General features: G+C 32.0%; 1 protein-coding gene across 1 annotated transcript in view; it reads right to left on the reverse strand.

The window, feature by feature from the left end:
* LOC139515996 (ryanodine receptor-like) overlaps positions 1-18,807 on the reverse strand; it is a gene marked incomplete in the record, with an annotated part of 134,798 nt that overhangs the window by 106,825 nt on the left and 9,166 nt on the right. Inside the window, 5 exon segments of the mRNA XM_071305798.1 lie at positions 4,018-4,093; positions 5,859-5,930; positions 12,409-12,435; positions 13,699-13,800; positions 16,122-16,244. Of these exon segments, the coding sequence (XP_071161899.1) occupies positions 4,018-4,093; positions 5,859-5,930; positions 12,409-12,435; positions 13,699-13,800; positions 16,122-16,244 (400 nt within the window).

The following is an 18,807-nucleotide window of genomic DNA, read 5'->3' on the forward strand; positions in this document are numbered from 1 at the left end:
TAATATATTTGTTCTTCAATACCACATGCCCAATTTGTCTTCTAGTATGGCATAAACCTGATTTTGGTTTGGCTAAAGTGTGTTGATAACGTCAAAAGATAGAAAAATGTCCAAATGTGGACTTCAATCCTTCGTTTTTAAAGGCCTCCGCCAACGTGAGCCACAGTAATAATTAGTGATAAAGATAGCATACAAACGGGGTTTTCCGAATATGAAAAGAAATCATTGGCTCACGTTGGCGGAGGTGCTCAAAAATTTAAAAAATCTCTCGTAAAAAAACAACAATTTGTGTCAAAATAGTAGAATTGGGTCGAAATCGGAGAAAGAGCTGAAAATATCCGCATTCGGCTGTTACGGCAAGAAACCCTCAACTAAAGCAAGAATACTTCGATAGGTGCTCAAGGTTTTCAGTTGTAGGATTTTGCCATCATTCAGTTTCAAATTGTATTTTTTTTATCTTTATATCAAGGTGGAGTGTGTTTTATCGATTTAAATCAACACCTTACATAGTGAAAACATATGCACACGGCACACACGATAAACAGGCGTTTTGCAAGTGTCACCCTCATAAAATAAAGCGAAAAATGTTTGAATATTTTTTTTTCCTTTTTTGGGTTCTTTAGAATAATGTGTAAATTCGGGACAAGATACCTGTCATACCTGGGGTCGAGTCTGTAATTGCATACGACTTTGCAAAAGACCACCGCCGAAAAGAACAAGGTAATTCTATTTAATATTAACGTGAATCTTTTTTGTTTCGAGTACACATCGTCCCATATAAAGGAAACACATTGAGAGGTAGTCCTGGGGAGGTAGTTAGCCCTAGTCACATTTCTATTATGACTTTACAGTATGTCTATAAATACATACATTTACCACATTTGAGACATTGTGGCAACGTAGTGTAGTGGTATCGCGTCGGCTTTTGAATGCCGCGATTTACGTTCGAATCTCACAATGTGTATATTTTTGTCCAATACGTTTTTCTTCTAATAATATTTAAAAATATTTCAACGAGATAGAATGGCTGGAGTATTTGTTTTCATTATAATAGCTATCAATTTAGTTGGTTGTCATTACACATTCTTTTTTAGTATTTTTCAATAGGATGTTTAGGGACATTATTCACGGTTTTAGTCTCACTTACAGTGTTTCTATATATGCCGCTTATTTCCGCTGTTTCTGGGTGGTTTAGTTTTAACAAAAAGAAGCGGTAGAGACTTTTTGGAAAAAATAATATTTAAGGAAGTACCTATCTAAATACATCATGTAGTTTCAAACGCACATGAATTTTTAAGGGTGTAACTTTTGTCAATGGATAGCAGACAGATTTCCTTACAAAATGATTCTTGCATTTTAAAAGTTGAAATGAATAATAATCATGACATGATAAAAAGGTATAAAAATAATCATGGCCAATCTGATCATCATGATATGTAACGTTTGCTATAATATATATATTACTCGCAAACTCTTTTTCAATTTATAACTTTACATCTAACCCTGTCTTTTTACAAATATGAAATTGGCATCCTGAAAATGTAAACCATGGGCGCAACATAATGCAATACATGGATTGTCTTGTGTCTGTTCTCAGTAAATGGTATAGTTATTTTGTTGTATATCATTACAGACTTAATGATTTTTGTATTCAAAGATCAGATCAGTTTTTAAGCGACCGGGAACATTTTTGCGTCCGTATAATATTATCATATGTTGTTGTTTGGTGTTTGTTGTTTATTTCTTGACCAATTTCAATGGGATTTAATTCCGGGGGTTCTTTAAAATGCTGCATCTAACTGTGTTTTTGGATTCAAGGCCCCGTGTTTAAATTGGTCTACACGTGAGGTCTTTGTTTAATTTCATCAAACATTAACATGTATGCCAAATATATCCGTGAATATATTTTTGTCTATTTTGGGCCCGCCTTCATATCGGTCTACAATGCTACAATGACGCCTAAAGGGTCCAAAATTATATTTTTTTGGTTTTACGAAAATAAAATTCTTGCGGTTCTTTTGATGAGCTGAATCTGTATGTGTATTAAGATATTTGATTTTGGAACTGGTTTTCAAATTGGTGCAAAACAGGGTTCAAATTAAATTCTTCAACAAAAAAGTGAATACATGGGATACTTGATCTATATGTTACCGTTTATATAGATTTTAGATTTTAGGCCATGTTTTCAAATTATTTTACATTGAGGTCTGAAATTATCTTTTCTTTGATTTCATAAAAAAAATGAATTAATGTGGTTCTTCGGTTTGCTGATTCTAACAACATATAGAAATCGGAGTCCAAAAATGATGTTATGTATCGTTATGAACAATCATAGAATAAAAGTTATGTATCTGCTTACCCTTCCGGAGCACCTGAGATCACCCCCAGCTTTTGGTGGGGTTCGTGTTGCTTATTCTTTAGTTGTATATGTTGTGTCATGTGTACTTTTGCTTGTCTGTTTGTCTTTTTCATTTTCAGCCATGTCGTTATCAGTTTTTTTCAATTTATGAGTTTGACAGCAGTGATTTTCCTAGTATTTAGGGGAAGGAGCCCATGCAATTGAGAATAAAGTTCGTGAAATGTTGGATTGTGGGGAAATATATTAGTTTATTTATACCGATGGCACACAGCACCAGCCATTTGCAACTTTGAAGTGGGGTTTGGGGACTAGGTCCTCAAGAAAATTTTGGAAAATTATGTGCAAAATTCTGCATTCTGAGAAGGAATAAGTTATAATTGCATAAATTGTGAACAAAATTCAAGAGATTTGTAAACAAAATTCAAGAGATTTGTAAACAAAATACCACACTACGACACCAACAAAATCTTGCAACGATGTCTTTATACAATGATATACAACTGGTGATTTTAGAGTTGAAAATTGAGAAAAAAGAGCATATTTAATTGGGACAAGGGCCCATAATCAGACCCAAATATGAGGGTTGAAAAATCCCTAGACTGTCCCTAAGGTATCTTTCGTCCCTTTTTTTTTAATGTAATTACATTATAGGGCAAAGGTTAATCATTATGTTTATGATGTCACGAGAAGGTCTGCATGAAGGTCTATATAATTTCAATTTTGGATAAACACTTTTTTCGTATGTCATGTTTATTTATTTATTTATTTGCTATTTTTTTTAGGAGAGGGGGGGCGGGTTGTTTGTTGAAAGTGAACACCAAGCTATTTTCATCCATAGTTGGACAGAGATTAATCTAAAAAAGCTCATTTAATTAGACGACAAAATACTATTAGAAAAATACAACATCAACGTAAATCATAAATGAAAAAGGTCGTTGCTATGCAGTTATTACGGTTGCTAGGTAGTTTTTTTGCGAAAAAAACAAGCCAAACAAATTGTAAGATTTGTACATTTGTCCTAAAAGTACCTAGCAATAGAAACATAGCTTTGGTTAACATATTATTGTTTACATAAGCCATGAACATATACCAAAGTCTACTGTTGCTTAATATACATTACTGTTGCTAAGGGCCATACTGGTAGTTAAGGTGTTGATAAATACTCGTTGAATTAATATAGATAAAAAAAACATTACCGCTTTAAATTTCCATATATGTATTTTACAATTATACATTTTGATTCATATGGAAAATACGTTTTTTTTGTTAGTTAGGTTTAAAATAGCATATTATTGGCAGGTTTCAAATCTGTTGCTAGGCAACCAAAAAAATGAGAATCACAAAAAAAAAATGCCATTTTTTGAAGCTTCTATACCTAGTCTATTGAAATTATAAAATTTAATGTCTTTCAAGAGGGGGCCAAAAATGGCCCTTATTGTACCTTGTCCTTTAAACTTAAGCTCCGCCCGATCAGTTGAAATAACATTGGTAATAACACTAATATGTCAAATATCAAAAAGATGGGTAAATTGTACAAATATAAACATAAATCTACATATGTATGTTTTTGCATTGTAAATAGATAGATAATTTTTGTGAATAAAATTATCAAAACAGAAGCATTATTATATTCTTTTTCTCTTTTGTTTTTCACATACCTTGAGCTGTTTCATTAAGTCCTACGTCAAAAGCCAGTTTATCGTTGGATGAACTTGTGGACAAGCAAGATAGGTACTGAAAAAATATATATCATTTTGTTACTTTACAACATTTTATTGAGTAATATGGCCCTTTATTCCTAGACTGTTTGCCCCATAACCCTTAATATATATATCCCAACCTTCTACTTATGGTATTAAACATTGTGGTACAATTTCAGAACAATTGCAACTTATTGTCCTGACACTAGATAAATGCTTGTTTTGGGCCCCTCATTCCTAAACCTTAGGGACCATCATTCCAAAAATCAATCTCAACCTTCCTTTTGAGGTGTTGAACATTTTATAAAATTTCATAGAGATTCATTCACTTAAACTAAAGTTATTGTCCAGACACCAAATGTGTCTTCAGACGCAGACGCAGACGATGACATCATATGATTACACGAACGCAAAATTTGTTTGTGGTCGAATAAAAGCAAATGCATGGTTTCTCTAAAATTACAATACAATGTACTACATAAGGAAAACATTCTGCTACCAAATGCACTTAGATAGCAACCATGCTTCTATGGTGCTTTAAAACTGACATGAATAGAACACATATTTCATAAATTTGAAATGAGTGACTGAGTTGAATGGATTGTATTGCTCTGTTGGAGACCCATTGGTGCCCTTCATTGATTTTTGCTCTTTGGTAGGGTTGTTGTCTCTTCGAAACATTCCCCATTTCCATTCTCAATTGTATTAAATGACCTTAAATGTGTAAAGTTTAAGGACAATTAAGCTACATGAATATTCAACATGAACCACACACAGATGTTGCCAATGAATTTTTAATCATAAAACATCCTTAATTACACTCTCTACTTTCTTACCATAAAAAATACTACAATGTATTTATTTCAGAGTATCCCAATGAACAAAATACAAAACAGATGTTTTCGCATAAATAATTAACCGCAAAAAAAACAATAGTTTCAAATAACTGAATATTTATAATTGAAATCCATATAAACTTGAACTAACACAGACGGCATAGAATTTCATGTCATGACAAGGCATAAAAGGAGTAGGGACATTAAGGCCTGGTTTTGGCCTAAGAAAATAAAATGTTTGATTACTATTTCAAATTGGCACATTATATTTAGAAATGCATAAGGTCAAGAAATATAAATGAAAAACATAAAGATTTTTATCTGATGACTCCACAATTACGTCATAATATGATCTGTTTTCACAAAAACAATGAAAAATACAGAATTTATGCAGTTTTCTATCTTTATTTCTGTTGTGGAAACATTGTGCGCAGCCAAGAAATAACAAAATAATTTAACTGAAGCTTTTTTATAACTATTGACATAATCTTACTAAATATAAAGTTGTTTCTTTGGTGCGCACATACTTTTTTCAATCTAAAATATACTTAAAATTTGATAAAATACAAAGAAAATCAAGAAATTTTGCAAAATATGCAAATTAAGCCATGATTTGTTGCCATTGTAACTTGTTCAATGTCAAGTTTGTTTTGTTTTTTTCTGAATACCTCATACCTTAGTAAATTTTTCAGTAGTTTAAGAATATGTATGATTACTTTTAAATTTGCTGTAATTTTTGGGCCAAAAAAGGGCCTTATTGTCCCTACTCCTTTCAGCAGAGGATTGAAATTTTATATTTATGGTAGACTACTTTTTCCTTACGGTAAAGAAAGTTGACTTATATAATGTCCAACCTGATACATTAAGATATGAAAACACTGTTTTCTTTTGTTTGTTTTATAATTATTATATATATCTTGGACTGGTAAGATAAATTTCTTTTTTTTACGGAGGAAAACTTACCATGTTGCTATGAAGGTGTCTCAGTAAAACTGCATGGCCGTAAAGCAGTGTTCTGTGACCTGATTGGGCTGCCTACAAAATAAAATATATAAAAAATTCTAAACTTTATTGAAGAAAAGATACAGATATGTTTATTAAATCTTTATTCAGTAGTTGTTCTTTATATTCAAATCTTCAAATCAAACTTTAAACCCAAATGTGCATTGATCTAAGATTCAGAAGAAAAATGAGTTCTATAATTGACATACCCATTATACTAGTATATATTTGCATCATTTCTTCGTGCTGGTTGGACGGTAGAAAAGTCTTAACTGTTGTGTTCCAATGACATTTAATATACTAAATCTGTCCAAAACCATTATCATTACTCAAATGGTTGTCCATATATTAACCGAAAGGTTGATTGTGATTTCAAAACTCTGACATGCTCAACTTAGATGATTTATTTAATGGTAGATGACCCAGTAGATACACTTTTCAGCACCCTGCATTCAGACAGTAAAGAAATAGGACTAAACTCATCATCAATTTACCTTAACCCGCCTTACAAATCACTCTCAAAATTATGATTTTTTTTTAAACTAATAATGTGTTATGATTTTGTAACATCTCAACAAAAGACATGATGGGTAACTAAATGTACTGCATCAAATAAAAGTGTTAAAGAATGACAGATATAAGAAGATGTGGTATGAGTGTAAATAAGACATTACTTGCCATCCATGCTTTAATTGTTGACAGAAATACATTCTTATACAAATATCTGCCAATTCTGATCACTTGATGACAAAAAGGATTTTCTGAGATTTAAATCATTTTTTATTATTACTTCCTTCTGCAGTGCACTTTTTTTTTATCTTTTAATCTATACACCACCCACCACCACCCTCAATATCTGATTAATCTAATAGAATCTAACCACCCTCAATATCTGATTCGTTTTACAGAATCTAACCACCCTCAATATCTGATTAATCTAATAGAATCTAACCACCCTCAATCTCTGATTAATCTAATAGAATCTAACCACCCTCAATCTCTGATTAATCTAATAGAATCTAACCACCCTCAATCTCTGATTAGTTTTACAGAATCTAATATAGGTAATTGCTTTTCTGTTGTAGGAAGGTGAAAAGGACACCCTGACCTTGAAAAAGATAGAAAATCTATTGCATTGCCAAAGATTACATAACCAGCTAGACACTTTATTTAAATCAACTGTAAAAACAATAATTGCGATGTTTATATCGTGTCAACTTTCCTTAAAAAGTTCTCTATTGATTGTATTGTGATAGTGGAAGTTCTTTATTATATCCATGATAAATAAACGTCACGGAGTAAGTGAAATGTATTGTATACCCAATTTCCCCTGGTGGCAAAAGTCGTGATATAATTACCAACCAAAACAATGAAACAATGTGATAAAATCAATATTACGACCTAAAAAAATCCTTGAAGAATCGCTTGTCAAATATACTTGTAATTATGAAGAGACCACTTGTCAACGCAATTTGTAATCCTGCGGTCACGATTATCTAGAGAGATGGGGAAGTTATAATGGAATATTGAACTGTCTGCGTCTTAGACATATGCATGTGATTAACAAAACAATTGGATACATCCCATGCTGAAATAGATACTGATGTAAATTACCCCTACTTAAACTACAATTATGCTATTGCATGTTTTCAAAAACTTCAGGCAACTTGATTTGTATAAATTACATTAGTTAATGTCTCAGCTTTAAATCCAATATTCTTCTTATCTTTCCTTCTAGACAATCCTGTTTAGACATGTAACTACTTGACAGAATTATTAATAAAATAATAATGAATAATAATGTTCTTAATGTACATGGGCTTGCTTGGTAAGATGCCGATGTCAACTGCGCTATTATATACTTTTACAAAGTACAAAGGATAGTTCAGATCTTTATTTATTCAGTACGAAAATTGTAAGAATAATGAATATTAATATTTTTTTTATAAACTTAGACATATTTTTAGACTTTTTAAAGCAAACCAACACTATGTACTGAAATTAAAATTAGAGTTATCTTATATAAGCGTTCAAGGCTAGGCATCCAAATTTTTCAAGAGAGGGCAAAAAAAAATCAAGGATGTTAAACATCTTATCAAAATGAAACTAAAAAGAGAGAAAAAACACACTCAAAAGAATAATGATCTGCTTCCAATTTATTTGTCTACACATTTTTCCCTGTTTGGTTGATTCATTTGCTATGACAGATTAAGTTTAATTAACTCAAATAAGAGCACTCAAACTTTTTTTAATTAATGTTCAATGATTGAAGTGTACTTGTGTATCTTTTTATAAAAAATCTTGTACATGTAAAAACCAGATGCTCCGCAGGGCACAGCTTTATACGACCGCATAGGTTGAACCCTGAACGGTTGGGGCAAGTATGGACACAACATTCAAGCTGGATTCAGCTCTAAATTTGGATTGTGATTAAATAGTTGACACAGCATAGGTTTTGGACACAGAATGAATGTGGTCTAATGAACTTAAAATAATTTTTTTGTCTTTGAGCAATCACTATGCTGTTGAATATTAATCCTCTCAAAAAAATGTTTGAAGAAATTTTCTTTTTATTTATGAAATCTGAAATGAGAAAAATTAACCCCCCCCCCCCCCATTTTTTTTTCACATCCCCCTTTCCCTTTTTTCAAAACTGATCTCAATTCAAATTTCTAATGGAGTTTGCAACAATAACTACTCATTTAAATACATCATAAAATATTAAAATGTTACAAAAAGTGCTTGTTATCACTGAATGGTAAAGAGTGTTTTAATTTATCAGTTGGTAGTAAAAGTGAATATACATTTTGCATTGTATAAAACAATGATTTAAGTTGATTCAACTACTATTCTGGACAAAGAAAGATAACTCCAATCAATTGAAAATTTCTTGCTATTGCACAATATTGTGCAATTAGATATTTCTTGCTATTGCGCAATACTGTGCAATTGAAAATATTTGCTATTGCACAATACTGTGCAATTGAAGATTTCTTGCTATTGCACAATACTGTGCAATTGAACATTTTTTGCTATTGCACAATACTGTGCAATTGAAGATTTCTTGCTACTGCTGAATACTGTGCAATTGAAAATTTCTTGCTATTGCACAATACTTAATATAATAATTTTGGATCCTGATTTGAACCAACTTGAAAACTGGGCCCATAATCAAAAATTTAAGTACATGATTAAATTCAGCATATCTAAAAAGCCAAAGAATTCAATTTTTATGTAAATCAAACTTAGTTTAATTTTGGACCCTTTGGTATTTAATGTAGACCAATTTGAAAACGGGACTAAAAATTAAGAATCTACATACACAGTTAGATTTGGCATATCAAAGAACCCCAATTATTCAATTTTTGATGAAATCAAACAAAGTTCAATTTTGGACCCTTTGGGCCCCTTATTCCTAAAAACCTGTTGGGACCAAAACTCCCAAAATCAAACCTAACCTTCCTTTTATGGTCATAAACCTTGTGTTTAAATTTCAAAGATTTCTATTTACTTATACTAAAGTTATGGTTCGAAAACCAAGAATAATGCTTACTTGGGCCCCTTTTTGGCCCCTAATTCCTAAACTGTTCAGACCTCAACTCCCAAAATCAATCCCAACCTTCCTTTTGTGGTCATAAACCTTGTGTTTAAATTTCATTGATTTCTGTTTACTTATACTAAATTTATTGTGCGAAAACCAAGAATAATGCTTATTTTGGCCCTTTTTTGGCCCCTAATTTGTGGTCATAAACCCTGTGTCAAAATTTCATAGATTTCTATTTACTTAAACTAAAGTTATAGTGCGAAAACCAAGGAAATGCTTATTTAGGCCCTTTTTAGCCCCTTATTCCTAAAATTTTGGGACCAAAACTCCCAAAATCAATCCCAACCGTCCTTTTGTGGTTATAAACCTTGTGTTAAAATTTCATAGATTTCTATTCACTTTTACTAAAGTTAGAGTGCGAAAACTAAAAGTATTCGGACGACGACGACGACGACAACGCAAGACGACGCAGGACGACGACGCCAACGTGATAGCAATATACGACGAAAAATTAAAATTTTTGCGGTCGTATAAAAATAATAAGAAAAAATCCCTCTGTTATTGATGTGAACAGAATGAAGAGCACAAATGCAATTTTATCCTAGTACAAATAAATATGACAGGCTTGCAACTTTATAAGCAGAATAATTTATGCGAACACCAACCTAGGCCAACTCTTTTGGTACCTCATGTATCAAATAAAGATAAAAGCAATATCTAAACATCCTTTTACAGTTAGAGCTGGCAATAATTCACACTCTAATCCTTTACAACTTTACTTTAAACCATTATCAAATTAATTATTTATAACCACAAATGTAGTAATTCATGAGTCACATTGAAAGCCACATAAAAAAAGCATTGCAGCATTATATATGTTTGGCTGTAACGTTATAAACTTTTTTTCTTTGTACCTTGTTAATTAACATGACATAGATGGTCATGTTTTGCATTATATAGTTTGGCTGTAGCATTATACACCTTGATCTGATATACCATAACATTTTGTTAATTATCATGACATAGATTAAATAATCGTTATGCTTTGCAATCAATTAAATAAAATATTATTCATCTTTGCATGATCTTCACAGTACATGTACACTGCACATATCATATTTGATAAGCTGCCATGGCAATACACCAAAACTAATTAAAGCCAGTATAATAAAAGCAACATGATATTTTTTAGGTGTTAATCTTGTTTATAGTTGAAATTCCACCACATTAAGATATATGACTATCACTGTATGCAGGAGCGGATCCAGCCATTTTAAAAAAGGAGGGGGGTCCCAACCCAGGGTAAAGGGGGGTTCCAACTATTTGCCCAACTCGAATGCATTGATCATCCCCAAAAAAGGGGGGATTCAACCACAGAACACCCCCCCCCCGCCCCCCCCCCCCCCCCCCCCATGTATAATGATAAGCCATCTGTAAAAGTTTTATAAAATTTTAATTACTTTTGAACAGTTTTTGAGAACTTCAACCTGTCAATGATAAAGCTATGAAAAGTCAAGAGAGAATATTTTCCTGCCAAAATTTCAATGGCTCATATCTCGAAAACAAGCACGGTGACCTGTATATATTTTTTTGCTCTTTGGATTCCTTTATTAATTCCCTATCAATATAAACTAGTGTTTTAAAAAGTTAATTGCTTTGAAACTGAGAAGCGAATTCCCTTAAGGTATCTTATTCCATTGTATTTTTTTTCTCATGGATGATTAAAGTATTTAACCGCATAAAAATTATTTAAAGTAAACAGGGAATGTGTCAATGAGACACATAATGCCCCCGCTTGCATATCATATAAAAATATAAAGGGACATAACTGAAGAATGGTAAAAGTGATGCTACCCAAATTTGTACTTGATCTGAAGTTTGTGGTAATAAGCAATGTGTACAAATTTCATAACATTTTGTTGAGGCAAAAAGTTAGAGAATGGAAACCAACTTATAAGGACAGACAGACTGACAAGGGTTAAACTTAATGCCCCTTTTGCTACGGAAGGGGCATAAAAAGGAATAATTTTTCAAATAAAATATATATTTCTGGATATTTATAAATACAGTATAAACATAAGCAATACAAGTAGCTGTTTCCAATAGATATAATGTTTTTTAGTAAGATTATAAAAATGAAATTTCCCATCACAGTTTTTAAAAGCACTTATACCTTGAAGTTATTCATATGCATGCAAACCTTTCAGCGACCATTAAGCACATTTCCCATGAGCCTTTACTGTTTACATTTTGTACAGAGGAAAATTACTATCAATATCCTTATAATTTTATGACATAACTTTTATAACTGCAAATGATGAAATTAATTGATTTCAATTCCCATAATCGACATCAAATATATGGCTTTTAATACAATGTTAGGTTTTTGTATAGTTTTCAAAGAACAGTTTATACTCTGATAATTATTGTTTGCAATTACAACTTGTTCTCTCTGGTGTGTAGTAAAGCATTATACATTATTTTCAGAAAATATCTGAAATTTTTCTTTAGAAATCTTCCACTTTTTGAACTGACGATAACAAATCTCTTATCAAAGAAAACTAAATAAAAGGCAAATTTAACAAATTGGCTATTTTCTTTGACATTTTTGTTACACAGTAAGCTTAAAGTTTTGAGAGCCAAATTTTACAAAGTAGGAAAGTGATCTTAAAAAGGTACATGTAAAACTTGGACCTGGAACAAGGCCTGGCCTACCTCTACAGGTCATTCAATGATGGGCTTGCAAATACATGTATGATAAAAACTGCCTTAATGTAATATCATTACAAAATTTGTCTGTTTTTATTTGTTATTCATGTCTGTGGAAATCAAAAACACCATAAAAGACAAAACATTATACTTATAGGTAGAAATAATATCTTCTTAAAGCTCTCACCAGGAAATGTGCATAATAGGCCCAACAATAAGTATACACAGTATATCATGGTGTTATGGACTATTACTCACTGACAATTTTTGTGCTGGTCTTTCTTCCTAAAATTTTACATTCAAGATCATTGTCTTGTACATATTAGCAGATTGTTTGCACTTTTTTAATACCTTTAAAATAACTGACAGTATTTAGGCCATATCCCATATGAAAGAATGTATATGCATTTAAAAATAAATTGCATAAAGTAAAATATAATTGTTTAAAATAAATAAAATTTCAAGCACATGAATTTGCTGCTTTCTGCTTTAACAAAATTAAAAAACAAAATTTTTAAATAATATAAAGCGAAACATGCATCATTAGAAGGAATAATCAATGGAGAATTTTAAAATTTAATTATTTTATACATTTTGCAGTTAAAAGAAACAAATTCTTTTTTTTATAAAAATTGTATCCCACATTTTCAGCTGTGCCAATGTTGACAAAATGAGATTACTTGAGAAAACAAGTAATAATCTAAAGGCCAAGAAAAACACACAAGTAAGAAACATGAAAAGGGAAGGGCAATCCTTCACATTTTTTATTGAATAAATCATTGTAAACGTTAACTTAAATCAAGCTATCAATGTGAAGTTAATGGTTGTGTGTGTATTTCAGTTGTTTTAAAAGAACATTTATATCATAAATCAAGAATATTGCACCTAAGAAGGTTAAACACTATCTTTTATATATCATTATGGATGTTCTGACATTTAAAGACCAAAGTTTGCATCAGATTCCATTGCATCATAGTAGATAATTCACACAGATGAAAAATGGTGTATAAAACCGTTCATAGAAACTGCCCAGGTCAAATGGGTTGAAACAAAATAATTTCAATGAAGCCTCAGACAGTGCTTATAACCAAATCTTGGCGTTCACGACATCAAGATTTGGATACATGTTATCCCCTAAATTCTGTCCATAGATCACTTACCACATTTCTTTCTTACTCTTACAGCCGATTGCATTGGATGTGTAAGCAAAGGTAATATCTTTGGTTAGCTTGCTTACTAGCTGAACCGTGAGGTTAGGTAAACTACCATTCTTTAAGAGTAAACTAGTCCGACAGATAACCAATCTATCTGTCTTTAGAACAAGGCTACATCAAAAGTAGGGTTGTGTTACCTATTAATGACCTCACAGTTCAGCAAGCAAGCAAGCCAACCAAAGAAAATACTTTTGCTTACGCACTCAATGCAATCGTCTGTAAAGCATACGCTGGGTATGCATTTCTTATTTCTAACTATGCAAAAGCCCACAATGATTTATAATCTTGTTCATTTCAGCAATACAACTATTGGATATAAAGCTACCATACATACTGTGGAATCCTGGGATGATGATGTGACCATTTCCTGCAGAGCTCTGACCGAAAGAGCTTGTTCTAGAACAAACGAACAGACTGACAAATCTGGAGGAACATCCTGAAAATAAAAAATATCAAATGTTTTATGGGTTCATGCTAGGCCTAGGCAAGTCCTGAAAATAAAAAATATCAAATGTTTTATGGGTTCATGCAAGGCCTAGCGAAGTCCTGAAAATAAAAAATATCAAATGTTTTATGGGTTCATGCAAGGCCTAGCGAAGTCCTGAAAATAAAAAATATCAAATGTTTTATGGGTTCATGCAAGGCCTAGCGAATTCCTGAAAATAAAAAAATATCAAATGTTTTATGGGTTCATGCAAGGCCTAGCGAAGTCCTGAAAATAAAAAATATCAAATGTTTTATGGGTTCATGCAAGGCCTAGTGAAGTCCTGAAAATAAAAAATATCAAATGTTTTATGGGTTCATGCAAGGCCTAGCGAAGTCCTGAAAATAAAAAATATCAAATGTTTTATGGGTTCATGCAAGGCCTAGACAAGTTTAACAGTCAGGAGCTGGTAGTTCAGTTCCGGTAGTTGTCATTTGTTGCTGTTCATCATATTGGTTTTTTTTCCATTATTATGTACATAAACTGGCCATAAGATTTCTCTATCTCATATATGTCATGTGGTCCTGCTACAAACTTCATAACATATGAATAGCAATTTGGTCCATTTTGATGCATGTGTTATTAATGCTACATTGGTAAACAAGCAACAAAATCTGTCGTTATTAATCTGTACAAATAATAATTTAGTTTCTTTATTCCACAAATCATATTAATTGAAGGCCTTTTGCTATATTAAGGTATTTTATTGTTTATATCAGATTGCACTTGATAATTGCAAAGTTTTAAGAAACCTAACAGCTCATTTAAAATGCGCTATAAAATAGCGTGTGTATAAAATGATAGTAAATGAGATTTTTGTGCTTGCTATTTGGTGTGAACCAAGACTCTGTGATGAAGACCGTACTTTGACCTATAATGGTTTACTTTTATAAATTGTGACTTGAATGGAAAGTTGTCTCATTGGCACTCATACCACATCTTCTTATATCTATGTCCACATTTGTGCACCTGTCCCAAGTAAGGAGCCGCTAGCCTTTGTTTTTTCTTGAGGCTTGAGTTGTTGGTCTTTTTTAATTTTGTTTCATTTGTATGTTTTGAAGTTTAGCGTGGCATCTATTTAGTACATATAATATACATTATTGTTTAGAAGCCCTATTCTAGTGCAGGATTTTCTTTCTGTGCCAAAGAACCATTTATGACCATGGGCTGTTTTCTGCTGTCTAGTTAGGTTGTTGTCTCATTGACACATTCCTTGTTTCCATTCTCTATGCTATGCCCCTTGCATAACATTGAATAAAATCTACAATAATCTGCATTCAGAGGACTTTGACCCTATATTTTCTCCCTCTGACTCAAGGCTAGATAATCTCTATTTACACCTTTTCATTCATATTTTGCTTATACAAGACTGCGAGCAAGTTAGACAGGAGAAGTTGATCAACTCTAAGGACCAATGCCAAGATACAAATGTAATAACCAAAAATAACAAAAGATAGAACAGACACATAATCTTATTTTCAGACACTTTCAAACCGTTTCCTACTTGATTAAATACAACTACTAGTATTAAGAATCATATTCCTCAGTGCATTTTTTTTCTAGTTTGGTATTTTTGATGTAAACTTAAAGACATCACTAAATAATTGTCTGATGTTTATATAAATGTTTTTCCTATCAACAAAGTATGTAGATCCTATAAGAATCCCCAAGGCAACAATGATGAAGTACATAAGAACTGGCTCATCTCCAAATACAATACAAAAATATACAAAACATATGGTGTATTTCCAGTGCCTTGTATTTACAGTAGTGTCTAATTATCATGCCAACAGTGATTACATAAGAATACAAACTATACTTTCAAAAGCGAATGTTTTCGAAACCTTTAAAACACTGAAGTCCTTTTCATGCCTTTTATCAGGAGAATGTAATTTTCGGAACCTTTCAGAACTATTGCTTAGTACTGTTTTATTTTTTATTCCTTTATATGCTATCTATATCTATAGAAAAATGTCTCCTTATAAATTGCAGTGCGGTGGTTGACCCTTATAAATAATGAAAATCTGCTCCTTTAATATTCAAAATGAAGAAGAGGGGATGTAACTTGTAAACATAACTACATTGTACATCTGAAAGCATTTTTGGCGTCCTCTTTTTATGTTGTAATGTTTTGATTCTGAATTTTTGAGAGGTACAGAATTAATTGCTACCCACATTCTTGTACTAATTATATGTTGTAAAGGTTTTGAATGAAAGCTGCTTTAAAAAGAAAGAGTGTACAAAGACTCCTAGTTTTAACTTTTATTACATACCCGACAAGATACATTCTCTAGACAGCACATACGACTGCCGAATCCTTCTGCTGCAAGACATACTCTATCTGTTGTACTACTATCTCTTGAGGATGTCACACAACTCAAACAAACAATATCATTCTACAATAAAAAAACAAATATAAAATTAATAAATTGGGCAACAATTTGAAAATGACAATAACATTGAAGCTCTGCATCTTATCATACTTGCCAATTTTTCAAAATCTCTATGGGGATTTGAAGCACAAGAGGACCTAATGCATACCTATCCATTTCATTAGGGATCTAAATTAGAACATCTACGGTTTTAAATGCATATAGATTATTCCTGTGTTTTAAATGTATTTTTTACTCCTCTGAATGCCTTTTTTTAATACCAATTCAATTTAAGGCTGGCTGTGTGGAAGTCAAAATATTGTTGCATTTCTTCAAAAAGCGATTTAATACGATAATTTGTCATAATGTTTTACATTTTTTGTGTCTTTTATCTACCAGGTCACCAAACTGTGTTGCAGAAATTTTTCTTCTTTTTATATTTTACGTTATATCAACTACGCTACACAAGAGTAATGATGCTGTTCCCTTCTCTGAGATATCCCTTGCAAAGCAAAGTTGACATCATTATATGTTCCAAATACACTAACATCAGATATCAATTTTATATTTCTATTCATGCAACAATAAAAATATAACAATACAAAATGTACATGTACAAGAATAAATCACATATCATGTAATTTAAACTACAGCTGGAACACTTCTGTATTGTTTATTTCCTTTATGATGTTTATTTCATACAATGTCAATTTAATGTCAATCACTTTTCTTCACAATTATGGGTTCATTAAAGAATGAAAAAATATGTTTTATTAATAGGTGAACTTTCTATAATTCCCATTTTTGTTGATTTCCTTTTTACTTACTGATGCTTATATAACAATGATTGCTCTAGGACACTGATTGCCCTTGGAGTATAAATATAAAGTCAAACATTTGTTATAATATGCTACTTGACATTTTTGTAGTCATTTATCAATCATGCATATGTATGCAAACATTTAGAATGTGAAATCCTCCTGAACATGAAATTGTACTATGCATGATATATTTTCCACACAAAGTTCAGCAAATAACAATTAATCAAGTATGTAATGTTTTCTTCATGAAAGCTCATTTATAGCAGATGCATGTTATTACAAAGTGTCTTAGTATTGCTTTGTTTCAACAATGTCATTACAGCAATGTGCATGTGGACTTACCATATCAATAATATACAAGAGTGCACACGCTGAAATGTCTCGCCTTCTTTACTTATCATTGATATTATGTTGATAGTCCTAAGTATAAAGCTTTATTAAAGACTGTCACATAAACTTAACATTAACCAAGATAACAAAACAAAGACCAATGAACCATGAAAATGAGTTCAAGGTCAGATGAACCATGCCAGGCAGACATGTACAGCTAACAATGCTTCCATACAACTAATATAGTTGACCTATTACTTATAGTTTAAAAAAAATAGACCAAAACACAAAAACTTAACACTGAGCAATGAACCATGAAAATGAGGTCAAGGTCAAATAAAACCTGCGCGACTGACATATAGATCATAAAATATTTCCATACACCAAATATAGTTGACCTATGGCATATAGTATTAGATAAAAAGACCAAAACTCAAAAACTTAACTTTGACCACTGAACCATGAAAATGAGGTCAAGGTCAGATGACATCTGCCCGCTAGACGTGTACACCTTACAATCATTCCATACAACAAATATAGAAGATCTATTGCATAAAGTATGAGAAAAACAGACCAAACCACAAAAATCTAACTATAACCACTGAACCATGAAAATGAGGTCAAGGTCAGATGACATCTGCCAGTTGGACATGTACACCTTACAGTCCTTCCATACACAAAATATACTAGCCCTATTGCTTATAGTATCTGAGATATGGACTTGACCACCAAAACTTAACCTTGTTCACTGATCCATGAAATGAGGTCGAGGTCAAGTGAAAACTGTCTGACGGGCATGAGGACCTTGCAAGGTACGCACATACCAAATATAGTTATCCAATTAGTTATAATAAGAGAGAATTTAACATTACAAAAAATATTAACTTTTTTTTCAAGTGGTCACTGAACCATGAAAATGAGGTCAAGGACATTGGACATGTGACTGACGGAAAGTTCGTAACATGAGGCATCTATATACAAAGTATGAAGCATCCAGGTCTTCTACCTTCTAAAATATAAAGCTTTTAAGAAGTTAGCTAACGCCGCCGCCGTAGCCGCCGTAGCCGCCGCCGCCGCCGGATCACTATCCCTATGTCGAGCTTTCTGCAACAAAAGTTGCAGGCTCGACAATAATTGTATATTATTAATTCGTATATTTTAACAAATTTGATTGGTTTAGAGATATTCACATGTTAAACTACATTTTCGAAGAAAAAGAGAAAACGTCGGATAGCAAAAAGCATATTGCACAGCAAAAAGCATATTGAACAGCAAAAAGCATATTGCACAGCAAAGCATATTGCACGGTTAATTTTAGAATATCTGAAAATCGATATACTTTGTGACGTCAGGTAATAAATTTCAGGATAATGTTAACTAATCTTAAACAATTTGAAACAAATGATATCTGTGATCGATTATTTTACGAAAAAAAT

This window comes from Mytilus edulis, chromosome 3 (genome assembly GCF_963676685.1).
Source record: "Mytilus edulis chromosome 3, xbMytEdul2.2, whole genome shotgun sequence".
In the NCBI taxonomy this organism is placed as follows: domain Eukaryota; kingdom Metazoa; phylum Mollusca; class Bivalvia; order Mytilida; family Mytilidae; genus Mytilus; species Mytilus edulis.